Source organism: Elaeis guineensis, chromosome 14, assembly GCF_000442705.2.
Source record: "Elaeis guineensis isolate ETL-2024a chromosome 14, EG11, whole genome shotgun sequence".
Taxonomy (NCBI): domain Eukaryota; kingdom Viridiplantae; phylum Streptophyta; class Magnoliopsida; order Arecales; family Arecaceae; genus Elaeis; species Elaeis guineensis.
Genome location: NC_026006.2, coordinates 64,671,590 through 64,694,246, shown reverse-complemented (window position 1 = coordinate 64,694,246; position 22,657 = coordinate 64,671,590). Strand labels below are relative to the sequence as shown.

General features: G+C 36.1%; 2 protein-coding genes and 1 pseudogene across 3 annotated transcripts; 2 read left to right on the top strand and 1 right to left on the bottom strand.

Annotated features, from left to right (window-relative positions):
* The first annotated feature begins 1,559 nt into the window (after positions 1 to 1,559).
* LOC105057115 (ERBB-3 BINDING PROTEIN 1) lies at positions 1,560 to 10,170 on the top strand. Of its 2 annotated transcripts, none has more exons than XM_010939585.4 (10): positions 1,560 to 1,764; positions 1,885 to 1,998; positions 2,122 to 2,206; positions 2,313 to 2,462; positions 2,541 to 2,694; positions 7,894 to 8,109; positions 8,240 to 8,376; positions 8,455 to 8,546; positions 9,081 to 9,263; positions 9,712 to 10,170. In XM_010939585.4, exons 2-10 carry the CDS (start codon positions 1,905 to 1,907, stop codon positions 9,792 to 9,794), a joined length of 1,194 nt encoding a protein of 397 aa, XP_010937887.1. In that variant the 5' UTR covers positions 1,560 to 1,764; positions 1,885 to 1,904; the 3' UTR covers positions 9,795 to 10,170. The 2 variants fall into 2 exon arrangements, with proteins under 2 accessions (XP_010937887.1, XP_073104498.1); XM_073248397.1 differs by having other exon boundaries at positions 1,561 to 1,764; positions 1,896 to 1,998.
* A 3,402-nt stretch (positions 10,171 to 13,572) lies between these two features.
* On the bottom strand, positions 13,573 to 14,256 carry LOC140853661 (uncharacterized; annotated as a pseudogene).
* Positions 14,257 to 14,604: 348 nt separating this feature from the next.
* Positions 14,605 to 21,683, top strand: LOC105057116 (ran-binding protein 1 homolog b). The gene is made up of 4 exons (XM_010939586.4): positions 14,605 to 14,887; positions 14,984 to 15,135; positions 15,239 to 15,364; positions 20,981 to 21,683. The coding sequence occupies exons 1-4, from the start codon at positions 14,733 to 14,735 to the stop codon at positions 21,214 to 21,216; spliced, it is 669 nt and encodes a 222-aa protein (XP_010937888.1). The 5' UTR covers positions 14,605 to 14,732; the 3' UTR covers positions 21,217 to 21,683.
* The last annotated feature ends 974 nt before the right edge of the window (positions 21,684 to 22,657 follow it).

The window sequence follows — 22,657 nt, the reverse complement described above, 5'->3', positions numbered from 1 at the left end:
ACGTTGACCTTAGAGTTTGTGCCTCATGAAACACATTGCTAGATATTTTTTTTCATATTCTCCTGCTTCAATGAATCGTTATGATCACCGTTTGAAGTTTTACGCATTCATTGCTCTGTTTATTTCGCTTGACCATGTATCGGAGTAGGATAGTGTTCATGCCCGGCCTTTCAAGGTTAACTTACAGAATCAGATGGCTTTATAAAGCCATATCTGATATTAGCTGTTTTTTATGCTCCGAAGAAAGGAAAAATGAGCAACTGGATTGGATTATTTCTGCAGACCGCAGCTTCGCGCGAAGAATTCCAGCATCTAAAGCGTTGGTAATGAGTCACTGATATCTCTCTCATCATTCCCATGCTTGACAGCCTTGAATGTTTGGGTGACGGTATGCAACTGGAAATTCTTCTCTGCCATAGTTTTGCTTAAAATAACCAGATGAAGGATGTTATTATTCAGGGTTAACAGATCTGGGTACAAATTGAGCTTGTCCTTTGAAGCATTTTTGTTAATGTATCTTCTCATTGCTCTGATCTGCTTTTTATGAGCCTGCTAGTAAAGATGTGTTTCAATGGAATGATGGTTTTCTCCCCATAGAAAGTTGATGTCTCTGCGACAGGAGGATAAATCACACCCTACAATGAAAGTTGGCTGGTTCATATACCTTCTGTATAAACCCCTTGTGGTAGTGATCAGGCAACTCGTAGAATGGTTATAGCTTAGTTTGGGTTCGGCTCATGGGTCTGATCCAAATACTATGGGTCATTTAACTCAATTTCGGGTTTGGGCCGGCCATTCTATTGGATTCTTCATTCCATCCCATCTGTTCCATAGCCGGGGTACTTCTTCCCATCCCATTTAACAGAAGTGAGGTACCTTTAGATGAGAGGCATGTCTGTGTCTCTAGGAGGATGGTGGATGTGGAACTAAACTTCAAGCTAATAAATGGTTTACGGCTAAACAATTTATGTACTCCCCGATTTAGTCCTTGCTCCCTGTTCTAGTGATTGATAAAATGTGCGTCTGGCAGCCACTCGGTGAGAGTTAGGGACAGCAACTTGTGATATATATATTTATTAAATAGATTGAATTCAAATTTAAATTTTTAATTTATTTAATTTATTTTAATCTGTTTAGTAATTAAATATTTAATTAATTTAAGATCAGTTTAATCCATTTAAATTCGGCTTAATTTATTTCTATTCCGTTTAATCCAATTCACTTAACACATTTAATCAATTTAAATCCATTAAGTAAATTTAAAATCTAATTAATTTGTTTAATTTATTTAGTCTAATTTATTTTATTCAATAAGTAAGTTGAATTGGGTCGGATAATTCATTCGATAGATAACTTAGATTTAATTTTTACTATAAATCAAATTTAGGTTGATAAATTTTTTATCCCATCGGTATCCAACCCTATCCTTATCCGAGCCAACCTGATGCTGTTGACCCCGTGTTGCGAGACCTCAGGCGGTGTTGGCGCACGTAACGTTTCCACGCGCACCGCACGTGACGTCTCCTTCCGTCGACACTATGTACATACAAATAAGGAAACACCATGTTGCCCTAAGGCGCCTCACACTGTTTGAGTCCTCTTCACCCCCGTTTTTTCCTCTCTCTACGGGCCGAAACCCCAGATCGATACCTTGTCTCCGTTCCTTTTTATGCCTCTAAACCAGCGGAGATCGCCGCGATAGACTTATCTGCATTGTATTTCTAGCGACGAGAGTAGCTTCTCTCCTCTCCATCGTTGCTGAAGGTCTGTACTCTGTTGATTTTGTTGGCAATGAATTTACCCTAGGTTTTAGTGATTCTTTATATGCAGCGTTTTCTTTTATTTGAATTTGTTTTTGGAACTTTTTCTCGTGATGTTGGCTAGGGTTTTTTTAGCTTGGAGAGATGTCGGACGACGAAGCAAGGGAGGAGAAGGAGTTGGACCTCACTTCCCCTGACGTCGTTACCAAGTACAAGTGCGCTGCCGAGATCCTCAACAGTAATAATCTCTATTTCTTGTTTTCCCCCTTTTTTATCCGCTTTGGATGAGAGAAGTCCTGGCACTTTTCAATTTCTTGGCTTTTTCACTATGTCTTTATTATAAAAATTTCGATGTGAACAGAGGCTCTTCAGCTGGTTGTATCGGAGTGTAAGCCGAAAGCCAACATTGTAGACATCTGTGAGAAGGGAGATGCCTTCATTAAAGAGTTAGGCTTTTCCTTTTTTCTTTTTTTTTTTTTCGCAAAAGTTGCAATAATTTAGATTTTTATGTTAAGTATTATCTAAATTTGTGGAATCGTGATGGTTCGTTAGGCAAACTGGAAACGTATATAAAAACGTGAAGAAAAAGATTGAGAAGGGTATAGCATTCCCGACATGCATCTCTGTGAACAACACTGTTTGCCATTTTTCGCCACTCGGCGGTGATGAGACTGTTTTGGAAGAAAACGATGTAGTAAAAATGTATGATAATTTTGCTTGTTGTAATTGTCAGTTGTGATTGTTTGGTGTAAATTTAAAATATATGTGTTTCTGCTGCAGAGATATGGGTTGTCATATAGATGGTTTTATTGCTATAGCGGCCCATACACATGTTCTTCGGGATGGGCCGATCACTGGGAGGGCAGCGGATGTGATTGCAGCCGCAAACACTGCGGCAGAGGTTGCTCTGAGGCTCGTGAGGCCTGGAAAGAAGGTATTTGCCATGCAAAGTAATTTGCAGAATTTTAGTGTCTTGAATTTATTATTTTTATTATTTTTGGAACAGCTGTCATGAAAAATGTCTGTGGTTGTGTTTCTTTTTGTCTTGACGGCAGTATTTATTTGAATGGCCTTTTGCGGTCCATGGTCATTTTTCACGGTTTTTCTCAACTTACATATAGATCTTGGTAATTATTCTTTTCCTGTTAGTGCAATCTTTTTAGTGGGTTCACAATTTAAAGAAAGTTCTTTTCTATGAGCTCTTTCTGAAAATTTGCTCATTCAGGTTCCTCTTCTACATCATTCCATCCATTGCCTAATCATGATAGAAGCATTTTTGTTTTTGAGTGCTCTTCCACCTTGCCATTCGGATATTATTTAAGGCCCATCTATTGCCTACGTGGTCCAACTGAACTCTGATCTGGAGGAACCTATTTTAGCAACAATTCAAGACATTATGGACCTAAGTAAACTTTTGTTTGAGCAAACCTACTCTAACTTGCAATATTTCATTTGGTCATCCAAGCACTATTTTGGCAAGTGGTGTGTGCAGCTGCATATGCCAATGCCCCCCTTGGTCATAGCACATTCACTTAATGCAGTGCTGCAAGGCTGCGTCTGAGCTTAATATGCAATCTATCTTAGCACTATGTACTTGCATATGCAACCTATGTAATATTATGCGGTCACATATGCAGCCTCCTCTTATTTGAGCTTGTGCAAGTGGTGTGGATGTAGTTGGTTGTTAGTTGGATGTGGGTTTTATTGGTAAAATCATAATTATTGCTATTAGATAATATGCAGTAATCATATTGTTAATTATCATTATGAATATTGCTATTATTACCATTGTCAGTATTTATTTTAAAACTATTTATTTTTAATACATTAAAAAATGTTTCATATGTGCCTGAATATTGAATATGGTTATATGCAATCCCTTGACTGTTTGTATACCATGCCGCTTTATGTACATTATGTCCATGTTCCTGATTTTCTCCCCCAGTTCCTTTCAAGCTAACTTGCATGCTGAAGGTTGCATTTGCTTGACAATGCAGAAAATACCAAATTAATCATAGTTTGAGGCCTAATGTTTGAGTGAAGGGATTTTCAACATTCTTTTTGCTTATCATAACATGTATATTTTAGTTCATTTTCATTAAATGAAAAGAAATTGATGAACGAACTCATCCCATGCTTATGCTCAAAATGTACATGAATGATCGATATACGCTCGCAATGCTTATCTATTAATTGATTTTTGTTTAGAAATTGGTTTTCTTTTGCTTCCCTAAGCTTTTATGCCATATTTGGTTTGTGGAATGAGGGTTTGAATGGAAAAAGAATTCTGGCTTAGCCCCAGTCTGATATTTGGTTTGCGCAAGAAGTGAAATCATGATTCCTCTGGAAACACCATTTCTTAAATAGAAGAATCGTTATGCCATTGTTAAATGGGAGGAATTGTCCTTCCTTTAGGAATGGGGATAAATAACATTTTTATGATGAGCCAAAAAGATTTGTGTTATAAAGAGAGAATGAATGATATATTTGGTATGAAGCAATGGCATTTATACTATAAAAGGGAATAGATGATTTAGTCAGCATTCAAATTTTAAAATTATTTTTTAGAAAACATAAAACAATGATCATTATATATTAATGGCTGTTGTATATTGAAGTTTGGTATGTGTGTGTGAATCATAGTGAGATGCCTCCAAAAATTATGTTTGGCTCTATTCCTTATTCCAGGGTATTTAGAAAAGTTAATACAAAATCAATTCTATTCTAAAATATAATTAGCTAAATTAAATATTAGAAGGAAGTTGACATTCCTTTCCCATGCATTTATTAATTTTGTGCCAAAATAATGAAGCAATGATGATGTCATGTTCTCTCTGCCATTTCCTTTCAATTCTGATTTGGGTTCTAATTTCCTTCATTTTTCAAAACCAAATATAGCACTACAATTACAAAAATGTCCTGACATAAGTCCAACCCATCTTTTATATATTTATATAGGATTTTAATTTTATCATTACTGTACAAAAGCTTCCAAGATGATGAAAATCTTTTTTTTTTTTGTTGGAAACACTACTTTATGTAGGTATTGATTAGCTTATAATTTCTTACCATTTTAACAAGTGATGATGGTCTATGTATGCATGTTTGTTTCTATCAAGTGTACTTTGTTTAGATAATTCAGGCTGATATTATATCCTTTTTTTCATATATTAATATTTGGATATTATTATATGATGTCCATTATTTTATATCTTATAATTGGATTGAAGTGATGTTGGGAGGACATGAATACTCTTAAGTGATGAAACTTATCATAAGTAATGGACTAATGTCCAAATGATGCTTCTGTCATAGTTACACTGATAGAGTACCATGTTCCTGCTTGCTTTCTTTTCAATTTTTTATGCTTTTTGTTGCCTGAGAAATTCTATTTTCTGTCCTTTTTGTCTTGTCACTATAAGATTTTGGAACATGTACAGAATGTTTGTGAAACATATAACAATATTATAAGCTTTTTAAAAAAAATACTTGGAGAGTGATTTTTTCTTTATTATATCAAAATAATTTCCTAGTTGATATTGTTTTATATTAATCTTTTGAGGGGTCAATTTAGGATATGTGTAACTTTCTGCCCTGTATCAGGTATATTTTGTTTTAGAAATATGCTTTTTTTTTCTTTTTGAAGAGTTACTATTCACAATGGTCTAAATCATCTTGCTGTTTCCAAAGTTGAATGGGCCAATAATGATTATGTACTGAGGGACATGCAAGAAGTGGAGTATTCTAAGGCTTAACCTAAAGTTATGGATTGCTTGAGTTCTGTGGCTTCTACTGTTTGCTCCCTCTTCATGAAAAGGGGTTGAGATAGAGAATTCCATGGTTTAAGGTAATTATTTTCCTTAGGGGTTAGCTTGGAGAGAGAGGGCTTGGATCACGTTTGATTTGGGGTGCAAATGATATGGTAAAGGTTGTTTGTGCTTATCTTGAGGGGCGGGAGCAAAGGAAATCTGAAAGGGTAAGGGGATCTTCCAAGGGCAGAGGGATATCACGATGCGAGGTTTAGAGATTTTCCCAAAGGATAAATGGCTTGGTAAATGTGAAGGGTGCATGGATGAAGAAACAAAGGATAAATGACTTGGTAAATTTGAAAGGGTACATGGATGAAGAGTTGTAGGCATAGACCATGGTCCTAATTAGGAGGAATAAGGTTGATTTACGACCAAGATTAATTCATTTGTGTTGAAGGGGAAAGATGGTGTGGTGAAGGTTAGCGATGTTCAACTAAGGGAGTCTAAAGGACTTGTAGACGGCCAAGGTCATTGCCTAAGGGGTTAGGAGGATGCATGGATGAAGTGGTTTAGTTACTGTTGGATAAAGGAACATGTAGGGATAAGTGGAAGTTGGGACAAAATGGATGATGGATAAAAGGATATTTAGGTGAAAAAGATACTTAGAGGCCAAGAAATAAAGGACACAATGAAGAATGATGTCGGGAGATGTCATGTTGCTAAGTTGGTGCAAGGATATGGAGAGGTGTCTAAGTGGGTGTGAGGACAGGTTTGTGGAGGATTGATGTAGGCAAAGATGTCAGGCCATGACATTTTGTTCAGTATGGCAATAATGCTTCTCACGGGCTTGCTCTAAGATGATTTGGACCTATTGGGCATGGAGAACAATTTTGAGTTTGGGATTTTGGGGTTAGGTGAGGGCATATGGCACAGGCAGATGTGGAATTTGGGAAGTGGTATAAATGAAGCCAAAGCTGGGTCAAGGGTGACTATTGTAAATTTCAGCTAGTTTGCTTTCCAAATTCCAAGTTGATATGAGATGAACTCTATAGGGTTGGTCCAGTGGAGCTCCAGGATAGGTGAGGTTGGTTGGTTGAAATTGGGCTAAGGATTAGGTTTGAGTTTTGGGTCCAAGCTAACCTTCCATGTTGTATTGAGAGATCCTTATTGGAAAACAAGTTGGACACACACACAGATATATATATATACACATACATATGTATATCTACATATGTACATACATATGTAGATATGTATGTATATACATATGGATATGTAGATATACATATGTATATACATATGTATATATATATGTAATGTATATCTATACATATACATATACGCATATATACATATAGATATGTATGTATGTATATGTATATGCATGCATGTATGTATATTACTTAGAGTTTTCAGCAAATTGTACTTTAGACTTGAATTTTGAGAGTAGATTCAGTGTTTGATAATTTTTAGTGATATCTAACTTGTCAGCTTTAAGTACTCCCTCTCCTACCCTCTCCTGTTATAATGCTTCTTATGAAAATCACAAAGCAAGCAATTTAGTCTGGTAAAGTTATTTTAACTTTTAGCTTGAGTAAGATATGATTTTTGAGTACTAATCATTTGAAGTGATTTGTAGATAGATGAATATGCTTTAAATATAAGTTGTGCATTTTTCTCATTGATTTACCATGATAAAAATGTGAAGTGGATTAATGTGGCATAAGTGCAAACATGTCCAATATCATCCCTGCTTCACCCTTAGCCCAAACAAACCCAAAACACTGAACTTTAAACCCTAATCCCGAACCCTAAACCGTAAAACCCAAAACCCTAAGCCCTAAACCCTAGGGGTCTTGAAGTTGACATTTCCCTACTCGAACCCATTTATAAATTGATTGGACCTGATATTTTCGACAAAAGTGGAATGGGATCTTTGTTGAGTAAGTCCCCTTCTCAATTAAGACAGGTTAATTCTTAAAGGTTGTTAGCAAACTCATAAATAATTATTATTGTTATGCTAGATTATGTTGTGTAGGTTGAGTTTGAAAGTTAGCATGTTAATAGGCCTTTATAATGATTTTTTGTTTGGGTTCAACTACCCAATCCTGTTGAACATGTTACTATTCATGATTGCTTAACTACTGAACCAGTATGACATCTTTGTAATTTAATTTTACGTATGAACAATAATATGTTTTCTTGTAGCTGCGACACCCCCCCCCCCCTCCCTTTTTTTTTTTTGTTTTATGGTCCTGCAGATGGGCAGGGGGCCTGTCATGCAATCACCTAAATAATTAGGGAAATGCTTCTTTTCTCCTAATTTATTGCTTGTTTTGTTCTCAAGAGCTTTCATTCCTATCAGCCTATTTCTTGTTTTGCAGAATAAAGATGTTGCAGAAGCTATTCAGAAAGTAGCTTCTGCCTATGATTGCAAAGTTGTTGAAGGAGTGCTTAGTCACCAGCTTAAACAGTTCGTCATTGATGGAAACAAAGTTATTCTTAGTATATCCAATCCTGAGACCAGAGTTGATGATGCAGAGTTTGAGGAGAATGAAGTCTATGCAATTGATATAGTCACTAGCACAGGTGAAGGGAAGGTAATATTTATGCTAATCAATATCATATGCTGTATTTCTACCCTCCTTAATATTTATGCTAATAAATATCATATGCTGTATTTGTGCCCTCTGTTCTGACATTGTGATGAGAGAATATCCTTATGTGCAGCCAAAACTCTTAGATGAGAAACAAACTACTATCTATAAAAGAGCTGTGGACAAAAGTTATCACTTAAAAATGAAAGCATCGAGATTTATTTTTAGTGAAATAAATCAGAAGTTCCCAATCTTGCCGTTTACTGCAAGGTTTGCTATTCTTGTCACGTGGTTCTATATTTGAAGTTTTCTTCTTCATAAACTTTATGTACCCTTTGCCCCTCCTAGAGCATTGGACGAGAAGCGTGCTCGGCTGGGACTAGTAGAGTGTGTCAACCATGATCTCTTGCAGCCATACCCTGTTCTGCATGAGAAGCCAGGTAAAGATTTACATTCATGCAAACAGTAAAAGCATCCAAGTTGGTTAAACTCTCAGCTTTGCTTGGTTATGCCAAGAATAATGATACTGCTGGTTATGGAATTATAATAGATGCCAAAAGGCAGTATGATATTGTATGATATGGTTAGTGCCTGTGAATGGCTTCATTGTGTGAAATTGATTTCTACCAAGTTTTCTGACTTAATGTAGCAGAATTGGTACTTGGTGTCTTGGTGATGATTACCTTGTGTACATACTGAATCTGAAATCTAGATGTTGCTGGGGCTGTTAAAGCAGTAATGACTTGTCTAGTTGGAAGCTTGTCTCAATTTTGGTAGCAGGAAACTTTGCAGTTTTTCATTCCGGAAAACTGCTTGAATACAAAGTCTTGTTGACCGATTGTTGTGGACTGCTATGCCTTGCTGTCTTTATTTGTTCTCTTCTTCATATTATTAGGAACCAACTACACTTGTTATTTTGATCAAACAGGTATTTTTCAGCTGCTTGATGTTATTTAATTTGACGTACATTGCAGGAGACCTTGTTGCTCATATTAAGTTCACAGTATTGTTAATGCCAAACGGGTCTGACAGGATAACCTCCCATCCATTGCAAGAATTGAAACCTACCAAGTCCATTGATGACAATCCTGAGATCAAGGCATGGCTTGCTTTGGGCACAAAAACAAAGAAAAAAGGTGGAGGAAAGAAGAAGAAAGGTGTGTGATAGAGTGATTAATCACCATTCTTTTATGTCATATTTATTCATCTTGAAATTCCTTCTATCATTTTATGCAAAAGTGACTGTTCTCAAAGTATACCAATATGACATTGCACTTAGAGTTGGAGCTGCATATATGGTTTGGCATTTACTGTTTCTTTTTTATGCTTTTGAGAAAAGTCTGTAATCTGTTGGGTCTTTATTTCTGTTTTTTCCTTTCTTTTTTTTTTATTTTGAGAAAGGATCTGGATTTTATGGAACCAGGTTGTTCTGTTGAAGCCAAGAATATGGAGAACATTTTTGAAGCTGTGTATTTTTTGTATCTTTACTCAACTTATAAAATGTTATATTTAGTAATTCAAATGCCTTTCATAAAAAATGAGCAAAATACTAAGCATTATTTTATGTATGTCTTGGATCTTAACTGCCCATTTTATCTCGTGTAGGTAAAAAAGCTGAAGCTAAAGATGATGCTGTAGAGGCAGAACCCATGGATGAAGCATCAAATGATGCAGCTTCTCAAGGATGAGAAATTACGGTTTTGGTGTTTCCTTCATTTGCTATTAGAATTTTCTAGGTGCCTTCCCTGTCATCTCAAGATTTTTCATCGTATTTGGATACAAGAATTCGGGATGTTTTAAATATGAGAAAAGATCACTGCATTGAGGAAGTCGCCCAAGCTGCTGCAGGACCATGGCATGGTGGCGCATTAAATTCTTTATAATACGCTGAATCTTTGAATTCTTGTGGGATGTGCTAGTTTAAAAACAAAAAAAAGGAGGTGCTAATTCTCTATTTTGTGTGGGATGTTTCCTGGATATGTCTGGCTGAATTCCTGTTGTATGATGAGCAAAAGAGATTGTGGAGGCAAAGCTATTTAATTTTGATGCTCATTTTGATGTTTATTGGTTGTAGGTTATTTCACTAATGATTATAGCCTTCTTTGTGGAGTGTTTTGTCGTGCATTTGCCCAGGAAGCAAATGTGAAATTATGAGATTCGTGAAATTAATAGATTGAACAGACTGCTGCTTGTAGACTCAACCTGAGGGGTTCCCATCGCCATGCCAGCCCTAACCAGCCTGGTTTAGCACGGGGGACCAGGGCAGGCTGCACTGCAGGGTCCTGCAAGCCTCCCTTCCAAATCCTATGCTGCTCTATTGTTTCTCACCCTTAACATGGCATTATGATTTTATGAAAAATGAGTGATGGATTATCGGCACAGTTATCAGTATGTTATAACTTTGGGTTGCTATATTTACATTTGCTTCAATTAATATAAAGTCATCCTTTTGGTCTTTATTGTGCCTCAATTGAAATTACTTGAAAATTTCTTAACTTTTCCTCTCCCTCCCTCATCGAACGTCATCACATCGGTTAGACCATGGTTCAAGCCTTTGTGGAGGTAAATAGTGTTACAATTATATTCATTTGTTTAGTCTATGGATGTTTTTCGGCTGTTTTAGTTTCTTTTTAGGGGCATTCAGGATTATGAGTCTTCAGGACTCGAGATTTTAGGATAGATGTTTCTTTCAAAAGGATTTTATTTGGAGCTATAGTTGAATTTTTTGGCTATAAATAGTCATGCGAGGGAAATATGATTATCTCCACTATGTATATATAACCGTCTCCTGCTAAATAACTTGCAGCTTTGTTACCAAAAAAAAAAAATAAAAACCTTGCAGCTGAGTTTATGGCACTCATTCCTTACATTGGTTACAGTATTACTTTTTCTTCTATTTTTTTGGCAAGTTTAGCCGTTGTCTTAGATCTAATTGCCTTATTGTTAATTGACTGTTCCTTCTGTGGTACTCTTGTTTTCTTCATTCAGTCTCAGGGTACTTTATGGCTTTCTGCAGCTCAGCTGGTTGATTCCTTCTGTGCGATGTACATCTTTCCTGGTGTATATTGTAACAAAACTTTTGATTTATGTACGCATTTTTCTGATGTAATTTTTGGGTTCTTTGTCTTATTGTTCTGGGTCACTGGGAGATTTTCTCACTGTTTTAGCCTTCTGGCTAGCGTTGCTGGGCTATGTTTTGGGTTGGCCCTCTGTTTCCTTTTGCTCCCATTTCTTTTGTCTGTGACTGTTGACTTAGTGCTGGCATAACAATAGCATTTTCCCCTTGTGTTGCCCAAAAAAAAAAAAAAAAGAAAAAAAAAACTTGCAGCTGACGGCTTGGACATAAGCAATAAATGCTAACCGCCTCTTGTGTCTAGTTAACTATGTTTACATGACATCAAAGCACTCACTCGGGAAGACAAAACTGCATGTATATACTCTTGGTAGAGGATGATTCCATGCATCGCTCTCCGTTCTAAAGAAATTTTTGTTCTTGTCAGTTTCTTCAGGTTATTACAGAGGATGCACGAGTGCCCACGCAAATTTTCAATGAGCACAAAAACTCTCTTCCATACAATGAACTTATAATGGGTGATTTCAAGTGACATCCCCAATTTGCCACCATCTTTGTTTGATGATGTGCAGCCATTATAGTTAAAGAAAGTTAAACATAACCGTGCGTTATTAACTGCCCGCCTCCTGCTTAATATTCATTTGAATTGATCCTTTGCTTTTCTTCTGCGTAATATTCTATTCATTTGTGCATCTTCTTTCCAGAGTATGAATCTACCACAAGCATGTATTATCATTTTTTTAAGCAAGAAAAATATAATTATTTATCTACTTTCTTACATCAGTTTTCTTTAAAATAAAAATTTTAATCAAAAAAAAATTCCATTTGCCTTGTGTGCATACCTTCAGCCAATCAACCCATTAGTTTTACTCGGTCAAAAATTTTATCGGGGGTGTCCCTTAAAATAATGATAGTATTTGATGATCCAAATGGATCATCATGGTGATCTGAAATCATTGATGATCCAAATTCTATGGTGATTTGATTATTAATACCGTAAAATCATTATATTTGGTAAGCCATGATTCAGTCATTAAAGATCCTCGGGTGTTCATGAATAATCTATTCGGTATTCTACAGAAATCTAAGGTTACTGATTATATAATATCAAAACTATCCGTAATATATTTCATAAAAATATATTGATTAATCATATATAATATATTATAAATAAAATATTATTATATTTATTAATATATTAATAATTAATGGATTTTATATATTTATTAGTCCTATAAATTATTAATTCTATAAAAATATATTAATTGTTACTATAGAATTAATATTTTTATTTATACTTATAATATATTACTTATTAAGGTGAATATTTACTTTGATTGAAAAAATAAGACAAATAAAAATAATATATTAAATATTTTTATTATATAAATATAAAGTATAATAAGATATTTTTATTCTAATTTAAATTTATCGTTGAATCATAATATGATAATAATATACTATAACTATATTATAATATAATATATATCGTAAATATAATATATAATATTAAATATAATATATAATATCATATATACAATATTGATATAATATATTAACAACATATTGATATATCAAATTTTTTGCTAAATTGAAGAGTATTTTTGTTCTTATATTTCAGTCTACAATCATTGGATTTGAGGATGATCTTGCATTTTCGACTTCGAGGATGAGTATTTCATCACTAGATTCGAGGGTAATTTGAAATCACTACCACGTAGAATCATTATGACATAATCAAATATGGTGATCTTGTCATCTCCATTCACATTATTTTTGATCTTGGATGGATCATCCTATATCCAAGGGCGGCTCAATACGTATGGAGGCCTAAAGTTAAATATTAAAATGTGATTTTTTTCTATTAACATTTATGTAAATTTTTTATTGAAATTTTATTATTTTTTTTGTGATGCAAAATTTTTTACTAAAATATAGCTTTTGAAATTTTTAGCTATTATAATTTTTTTATATTTTTTAATGACTAATACAAAATCAACAATCAAAATTTCTAATTCAATGAATCAAGTATTAAATAAAATAAAGATTATATAATAATATAATATAAATTTTATATTGAATGTTAATGATAAGTAAGATAAATAATCAACTAATTATCTTGTATAGAAGTACAGATTATAAAAAATATGAATTAGAGTTTTAAAAAATATTATTAAAAAAATTAAAAAAATAAATATTATAAATTAAAAAAATAAATTTAATTTTATTAAAAAATATAATCATTACGGAAAAAATTCAGTGATTGATTGGGAATTGATAAGTATTAACCATGACAGGTCAAAGTATTAATCACGGCAGGCCGCAAACGCATCTTTATTTCCTCGCACGCACCGTCTACCACGTGTGTTGGGACTTGAGAAATGAAAAAAAAAAGGGACCGTCGCGTGGAGACTCAAAGCCCTTCTGTCTTCCTTGCCACTCGCCGGCCCATCGCTCGGCTGCTGGAAGCCCGAAACCCCTGCCATCAAATGCCTGGAACTCCGTCGCTGCCGGAGATGCCCCTCAAGCGGGCTCAGCTACTGGAAGTCTGGAACACCCCGCCGCCGGAAGCTTGGAATGTCCGCCGCAACCCGTGGCGGTAGCTGCAATCGGCTGGCGACGATTTGCCCCTTCTCCTCTGCCGCCCCATCGTCTTCTTCCCAGCTATCCGATCGCTGCTTCTCGTCGTCGTCCTATGCTTCGGACTTGTTTTTGGTCCAGACGTCGCGTAAGAGCATCATAAGGGAGAGGGCGACGTCCTCCTCCGTGGTGGTGTCGGAGACGGAGCTGGCCGGTCCTGGTTTTGGGTGCTCCGGTGAGGGCAAGGGAGCGGGGCGGGGGCGCTTGGAGCGGCGGCCATGGGAGGGTGGGGCTTGGGAGGACTCCGTTTCGCTCTCTCCATACTGGACGACGGAGGAGGAGCCAGCATCTACGGCCCCGAAAGAGGAGAACTCCGGATCCACAAGCCGGAAGCTCTTCCTCGAATTCTCTCTAAGGCTACAGCAGAAATCAATCCCCTTACCGTCCTTGTCACCACCCCGCTCTTCTACGTCCTCTGGTGCCACCGTCGGTGCCGTTCATCTTCTCGCGGGTGGACGGCTGGATGCAGTGGTCTGATGGAGACGTCGAGATGAATGGCAACTAGTAGAAAGTCTTGAGAGCGGAAGACTAAAGCACGAGCTTTGATGGCTTTATCCTCCAGCAGGCTCTGCCTGTATCAAACCTCTCCTTATATAATTCTTTACTGCATGCCACGCGTATGTTTCGCAAATTTTGCGGCACGCATGATCCAGACTGTCCAGACTCCAGCCGCCCTGTCTAACGATGCTTATTTCCATCTCATCGATTGGGAATCTTATAATATTCAACAGGAGAAGGGGTTTTCTATAAAATTTTCCTGCCGTCGCAATTCGGGTCATCTAACTTCTGTGAGGTAAAATAAAACCCTAGCACAATCCCCTCCCTGTCACGTCGCGCTTGCGAGCCCCTCGCTACTCGCGTCTCCCACTGTAACGTATTTCTTTTTCTCTTTCGATCTCCACTGCTCGCCGCTATGGCCAGCACCGATCCCGAACGCAGAGACAAAGAGGAGACTGAGGCTGTTGCCGGCGAGGACGAGGACACGGGCGCCCAGGTCGCCCCCGTCGTCCGGCTCGAGGAGGTCGCCGTCACCACCGGCGAGGAGGAAGAGGACGTCCTCCTCGACCTGTAAGCCCCGATCCCCTCTCCTCCCCGCACGTCCTAGGTTTTTCACGCGAGATCCTAGGTTTTTACCTTCCAAACCTGATCGGTTTTTGATTGCAGGAAGGCGAAGCTCTACCGATTTGACAAGGAGGGGAACCAGTGGAAGGAGCGGGGCCATGGGAGCGTGAAGCTTCTGAAGCACAAGGAGACGGCAAAGGTCCGGCTAGTCATGAGGCAGGCCAAGACTCTCAAGATCTGTGCCAACCATCTAGGTTTTTGTCTCGTTCGTGCCTCATTTTTCGGATTAGTGATTTGACTTTTGTCTCTGATGTGTGGAATTGGCCCTTGTTTTTTTGCTTGATTTCTGGTCTGCAGTTCTTCCAACGACTAAGATGCAGGAGCATGCTGGGAATGATAAATCATGCGTGTGGCATGCCACAGATTTTTCTGATGGGGAATTGAAGGAGGAGATGTTTGCTATTCGCTTTGGATCTGTAGACAGTGAGTATCTTTTGATTTCCATGTTAACTTTCCTCACCGTTGTTAAATAAGAACTTCATCTAATCGGATGCTTCTATGTTGAAGAGTGTGTAGCCATAGTTCTCTGTCTTCTATTCCTGATGGCAGGGAGGTGACTGTAGATTTTGTTTAGTACTATCTATTTCAAGTCTGCTATCTATCTGAAGTGCTTGATGCATGTGTTATGAATATATTTTTTCCCAGTATTTAGAATATTATTCCCATTTTTTCTGGAGCATGTAAATATTTCTTTCCCATCCAAAGGGCATTTGCATAAGAAAAGTTAGAGCAGGCAATAGGTATCTAGGGCTACATGGAAGCATTTGAAATTTGCCATATGAGCATTATAGACAGGATACATGTGGGTTCTTGTAAATTATGGTAATAATGTCAGCATCCTGAACAAGTATGTAAAACTTATCTACATGGTTATTCTTTAGAAGATTGCAGCATATCTGGAATCTTTGTAATAATTGCAAACCATCTCTATGATATTGTCCAAATCATGATGCCATTGGTAAAAATGATATCTTTTATTTCGAGGAATTGATTGAATATCTTATGCCAGTTGTATTGTAAATATGATGAACTAATGAGAATAATCTTTCTGTTTATTTAGTTTTATCGTGGAGGATAATATTCATCCTGAAATATAATTTTAGCAGGAATTTCTCTTTATGTTTTTATATAAGTTATGCATTGATATATTTAATAGCTACTGCTTTTAGTAAGATGGAAGGAACATAGTTCTTATCGGCAATTTTAGTAAGTATACAAATTCAGTTGATAGCCTCTGCCTATTTAGATTCATAGTCAGAATTGTAACCAAAAACCATACACCATATATTGGCTTCTTGAATCCTTGTCTTTGTTTCATTTGTATCGTTAGCTTGACAAATATTTTATATGGCATGTTAGGTTCTTGGTTTTAATCATTTATTACCCCTTTGAAATATTTAAACTCTTCATCATGTTTAGATCTCTCTCTCTCTCCCCCTCTCTCCCTCTCTGTCTTTTTCTCTGTCTCTCAGTTTTTTTTAACCATATAGTTTTTCATATGTGACCATATGTATCTATTTTCTTTCTTTCTTAATCTTCTTTTGGTGCAATTCTTAAGTTTCCTGTATATTCATGTCTAATTTTATCAGTCAACAGACCTTAACTTTCACATGTTTACAACTTCTGTTTCTTTTTGATGCCTTCCATTGCCCAGCATGCTGATTTATGTGACATTATCCATGCCATTTGTATGGATTCTTGCTGGCTTATCCCTTAGCTTTGCTTTAACTCTGTTAGTTTCTTTAGTTTTCTTTTGTTGTGCAATAGTCTAGAATTATTTAATTAGTTACTTTGCTACATGTTCAAGATCGGTTTGTTTGCGGCCCTTCTCCATGGTATATCTTGGAGTTGATGTGTATTTGCTTCTTATTGTGGTTCCACATTGGACATATGTCAGACTTGTGTGATAACTTGTCATGTTTGCTATGAATGAATTTCAAGTCGTTGACCATGCAAACATCCTATGATTTCTTTCCTAGGTGCTTATCTGGTGTTGCACGTTTAATTCTAAGACTATTTGATATTCATGCGCAATGGATCACCATTTCACTAAGTCTAGTCATGATACCAGTACCATATTGCTCTCTATGTTTGCCTCCAGTTTTGGAGGCATGATATTGTGTATATATCACATTTTTGTCTTGGAAAATTCATTACAACTATCCTTCTTCACCACACAATTCCATGCAATTTTAGATGTCATTCTCTTTTTGATTAATCTGATGTTCCTGATTCCTACTTGGACATCAATAAATGGAACAGGTTCTTGCCATGCTTTAACTCTTGTCATCATTGTCATCAGCCGCACCAGTGGAGTGGTTTTCCTGTTGGTTCTTTTGTGTTCTTTGTTGTTGTTATTTTTTTTTTTTTTTATTTTGAAAATTCAGTTAGTAGGAAACAAATCATCCAAGAAGAGAGGATTAAGTTTACACAAGACCAGCTAAATAAGTATGGGTCACCTTGTGTGATTTGGGCAAAAAAGTAGAACTTGCTTATTTGATCCAAATTGCATTAAACTCATATTGCAAGTGGCCAATATCCAGGAGTTATGTATTTATCCAGCTTGACATATTGTGTTCATTAGAAAACCAATCTCATAATGGATTTAGTCAGTTCAATAAGTGTTGAACTCATGCCACACTTTACCATTTCCTCATGCATACTGGCATTACTTTTCTGTGAGCAAATAAATGCAGTTTAGCCACTGTCTGGGAGACAGCTGCTATTCTACTTTGTCTCTTGTGCAATTAGGAAGTTACTTAGGACTTATTTGGTTCGTGGGAAAAAGAGGGGAACGTGTGGTCAATGGAAAAATAGAAAAATGTCTAATGTTTTGTTGGAGTTTTCAAAGGAGAGAGATGGAAAAATAGTATGTTCATGGGAATAAGATTCTCACGTTTTATGGAAAAGAAAACCCATGTGGGACAGGGGAAAGTCCAAGTCCCGCTGGTTGGGAATTGGGATATTTTTTTTTTCCACAAACGTACCCTTAAGTTTTTAGATAGAATGGGGTAAGGCCTTTCCCCTAATTAAGGGCATAATAGAAATTTTACATAACTTTTCCAAGAAAGTAGGCACTCAACCAAATATAAGTTATTCTGAAATGTGCCACTTTTCCATGGTCAACAAGACATGAAAAAAATCACTTTCCCAAGCATCATATACCCAAGCATAAGCTTTCTAGAAAAACCATTCTAGTGAGGAAAAATTCTTCTCACGAATCAAACAAGTCTGCAAAGTTTTCTCAATTCTCAATTTTCCTTTGCTATATGAGGCCTATCATATTGGTTGCTTACTACAACCAAGTATTTGGATGCACTGTTTATATATGTCAATTTGTTGGACTAATGTGAGAAAGAGGTGGCAAGTTTGGGCTTTTAGTAATTTCTATCACTTGCCAGGTGCTAAAAAAACAGGTTCTTATTGTAAATGTCATGAGCTGACTGGCAAGTCATTATGTGTTTTTTTTTTTGAAATAAATTAGTTCTGCTATTTGGCCTAGAACAAGCACCAGTTTGCTCTGGCTTCTATGTGATCATTTTTTAGGTCATGTTCTTTAAGGTATTCGAGCCATTGTTACAAGAAGCCTCTTGTGTAGGGTAATGCTTACTTAAGTGGAAGTAGTTAAATTCTTTCCAGATATACGAATTTCTATCAGAAAATAGGTGGTCTGGTTGGAGTCTTAGACATAAGAAGCAATTATTGGTCCGTCTTCTTTGGATCCATTAAAGAGATGATATGGTTATTTGCATATGGTTTGAAATTGTACAAACATCATTATACTTTCTCAACTTAACTGTCTTCTTGCTGTTCGCAATCAAAATAATGGCTCAAAGAAACACAGTGGTCTGCTGTGAGGTGTGAACTTTTACTTGCTAAAAACTCATGTTCTGCTAAAATTATGGATCACTGAAATTAGTATAAGAAACTATTTACATTAAAGCTTTTGCAATTATATGCTACTATATTTTTGCGAACTGAACTGGACACCGTCATCACGTCTTGTTCATTGAACTTTTTATGTATGCATTGTTAAATGATTATTTATATGCCTTGCAATTATGATGACAACTATGTTTTGTAGTCATGTATCATTCATACAATTGGAGTTAAACAGGTGATAAAAGATATATATCTGTAAAGGAGCTAGTAATACAAAGGCTTATGAGTCTTTTGGGGAGTTTCTATTCAAGTAGTAGCATTGTCTTGGATCACTAGTATTGACCTTGTGATTTACACCCAAGAATCTCGAGATGAAATGGTGTGCTTGAGTGAACTAATATATAGGTGAGTACACATGGTTTTGCATTTTCAGTGAAATTAGTGTTTTTATTTCACTATTAAGTGGAAGGATTTTGTTATTTGTCTTCTTAGGAAAGTGGGTTAAAGTCAATTGATGCATTATTTGTTAGAAGGTAGGTTTCTAATAAGAAATGGCTTAAGGTTTTTTTATGAAAATTATTTAACTTTAATCTTTATTAGGTTGTAATACTCAAATCAGTCTTCCATTTCATGGCTTCCTTTGTAGGTGTTACTGCTGCCATGATTATAACCAACGAACCCGGTCCTTATGTGTACTATTGGAAATTCATGCTAGTCTAGTTTCATGAACTGGTTAGGCTGTGAGCTATTTCAGAATGTTGTTTAATGATCTGTTGTGTTTAGGCAAGATGGAATTAGGAAATGTGGTTAGAGGTGGATATATTTTATATGTACAGGTAAATCTTTGTTAATTATGCTGTCTAACTTTCAAAGCTATGTACTTCACTTTAAATGGAAAATTCTTCTTAATTTGCATGAGAAGACTTTTCAAATATAAATCAAATTTTATACTTTCTTAATGTCATATGAAAATTTTTTGTCCAGAAGGTATTGTGGGTAAGCATTTATTTATTTTTTTTCAAAAAAAAAAGTTTTGATTGGAAAATGGGTTTCATTTGCTCACTGAAGACATGGAAGTGCACTTGTAGTATAATGATTCGTTCCCCTGGTGGACCTGTCCAATCTGATTGTTGAAGAACTGTGAAATGTGTTAGAAGCATTAAGGAAGAGAATACAAGGGAAGGATAGGAAGAATGAAGGGAACAAAATACTTTTATGAGGGATTACTTTCTATTTGGTTTTGGTATTTCTTCTTCATAATCTGATGCCTATGGTGGAGATTCTCAGTTAGAACCTTTGAGAATGGATTTGTAGCATGTATACAGTAATATTGCATTTGCAAGAAATAATTGCAATCACTACATGCTGGGTCTAAGTGAATATTTTGCATGAGAAAATCAGTACTGACAGTCCAAGGACACAGCGTTTTCAAGATAATTTAGGTGGATGCATGGGTAAATTGAACAGATAAAATCAGACAGCAGGACTTCTGGGTTGCAGAAATGATGTATAGATAGGTGGAATTTGAGTTTGCGATGGTTATGTATTAAAAAAGGGAGACCGTATTATGACTTGTAAAGGAGAGGGGTTTGGATTTTCCCTTGATGATCATTGAGGACTGAGGAAATAAATCTACTAGCGCATGATGACACCTTTGATGAATGACTTGATGGCATCACTGGATGACTTAGAGAATTATTCAGAAAGCCAACCCTTGCTATTTACATGTGCAGCCATGTGTGGCTGCACTTTGGAAGATCATTTGTGATTCCGTCCTCAGAACTGCTTCTACTTAAGCGTGCTTTTTAAACATGTTGAAGGTATAAACTGAGAGATGTAGATTTGTCCTGTAATGAAAACAGGTCAGCTTTGAGTCTGAATCCTAGACTTTAGCTTATTTGATCCACTAAGTCAACCAGCTTTGCAACATGAGTTGCAGCTATCCTGCTTTTGTGGTGCATGAGTTTGTGATTTTGCCCAACCTGTTGTGTTTTGCTTTCTGTTTTTCTTGATTTTGTGCCGGTTGACTACTTAAATTCTTCCAGTTTTATTAGTTGCATTCCTTTTGATGTAGTCTTGTATCATTTTCTTGAAACTTGTATATTCCATCAATGATATATTCTCTTCTTCTTCTTTTTTTTTTTTTTTGGGTGTAAGACTGCAAGAAATTCATGGAAATGGTTGAAGAGATTGCTGAATCACTTGGGAAGAATGAAGAGAAAGAGAGCAAGGATGCCTCAGCTGCTGCTGGTCTTTTGGAAAAGTTGACTGTTGGTGAAAGCAAAACTGAGGAAAATGCAACAAAAGAGGTGCTTATTGCTGCTGATGAAAAGAAGGAAGAAGAGAAACCAAAGACAGAAACAAAACCTGAAGAACCATCCTCTGCAGCTTAGGCCTGATGGTGTAACGCTTTTGAAGAGCGTAGTATATCATTTTCCTCACCTTCTCTTTAGGGTTTGTGATTTATCTTCACAAACTTGGTAGTTATATCGGAGACTGGAAAGTGGGACAAAATGTGTTCAGATAGAATGGCCGAGTCAGTGAGTCTTCAGAGTCAGTTGTCGGAAATATTGTCATGTAATTGGTTGCTCAAACTTTCAATGCTCTTTTTGAAGGGCAGGTCAGGTCTGGTGAATGAGAGAATGGTTGGCATCTTGGATCTATTTGTTTTAATGTTTGATATGGTTTTGTGACGGTCGTCTGTAAGTTTGTCCAGTTTTTGCTTATTGGGTTGCATGTCTTTTGATTCTCCATTTTGATATCTGAAGAGGACTTCAATGGGAATGTAGTGAAAAATTGTTGGAACACTCCAAACTTTTCACATTGGATTGGAAATAAAATGAGGATTTTATTTGAGTCATTTTTTATCAAGGGTTTTTGCTTATGCTTGGAATTTCATCATCTGAGTTGGTTACAGACCCAGTCAATATTTTTCTGAAATTTCGGTCATTCTTTCATGCCCCCCTCCTCTTTTCCTGGGACATCGATTATAGATGCCGGATTTTAGTTGGTGGTTACATGCTCATATATCTGCCATGCTATATATGATGATAATGCGTAATGCTTTTAGTTGGTACTTTCAATTTGTTTTTTATGCCTTTGATATTGTTATTTTGCTTTAGAACACTGATGGTGCAGGACATTCGGCATCTGCATACTGCTTATGGAGCTTTGATAATATTTTATCTAGTTTGAAGTAGTAGGCCCATTTGGCACTGTTTCTTTTTGGGGTTACAATTTGGCATTGTTTTTAAAGGGACAAAAAAAGACTTAGAGGGCTCTGTGGACAAAGCTCCAACTTGGAGCTTTTAGGCAAAAGTTCTACTTAAGATATATTAGAAAGTTTTTTTATAGAAAAGCTTAGCAAAGAGAATTGAATTCAAATCCCGGCAAAGAAATTTGTTAAAATTGATTTTAAATTATTTTTATTCCGATGATTATTTATGTTTTTTTTTTTTTTTTTAATGCTTGTAGCAGGGGCATTAAAAAATATTTGAGAACAATTATAATGCTATTATGTTTGTGGATATATAAATGGTTTTATATTAAAGTATTTTTTTTATTTGATTATCGAATAGATATTAGAGTTTGATAATACTTCAAAAATATAGTTATTAAATAGTAAATAATTTTTTAAAAAAATTTTATTGCGAAATCTCTACTGATAAAATCTTTACGGATAAAAACTTTACTAACTACAGCAATGTCAGATAGGAGTTTAGATTGGTGATGCACTCGATGACGTCCTTAGTTCCATATTAGGTTGAATGTTAGTGGTCAAAAATGTCAGCAGTAGAGGTGGAAGGTGACTATCGTAATGATAGTTGTGAATCT

Excerpts from the sequence above, each read along its gene's own strand:
- LOC105057115 (XM_010939585.4), top strand. The coding sequence starts at position 1,905 with ATGTCGGACGACGAAGCAAGGGAGGAGAAGGAGTTGGACCTCACTTCC. Across the intron at positions 8,110-8,239 it reads CTAGCACAGGTGAAGGGAAG|CCAAAACTCTTAGATGAGAA; the intron begins GTAATATTTATG and ends CCTTATGTGCAG. Across the intron at positions 8,377-8,454 it reads ATCTTGCCGTTTACTGCAAG|AGCATTGGACGAGAAGCGTG; the intron begins GTTTGCTATTCT and ends TGCCCCTCCTAG.
- LOC105057116 (XM_010939586.4), top strand. The coding sequence starts at position 14,733 with ATGGCCAGCACCGATCCCGAACGCAGAGACAAAGAGGAGACTGAGGCT. Across the intron at positions 14,888-14,983 it reads GAGGACGTCCTCCTCGACCT|GAAGGCGAAGCTCTACCGAT; the intron begins GTAAGCCCCGAT and ends TTTTGATTGCAG. Across the intron at positions 15,365-20,980 it reads TCGCTTTGGATCTGTAGACA|ACTGCAAGAAATTCATGGAA; the intron begins GTGAGTATCTTT and ends TTTGGGTGTAAG.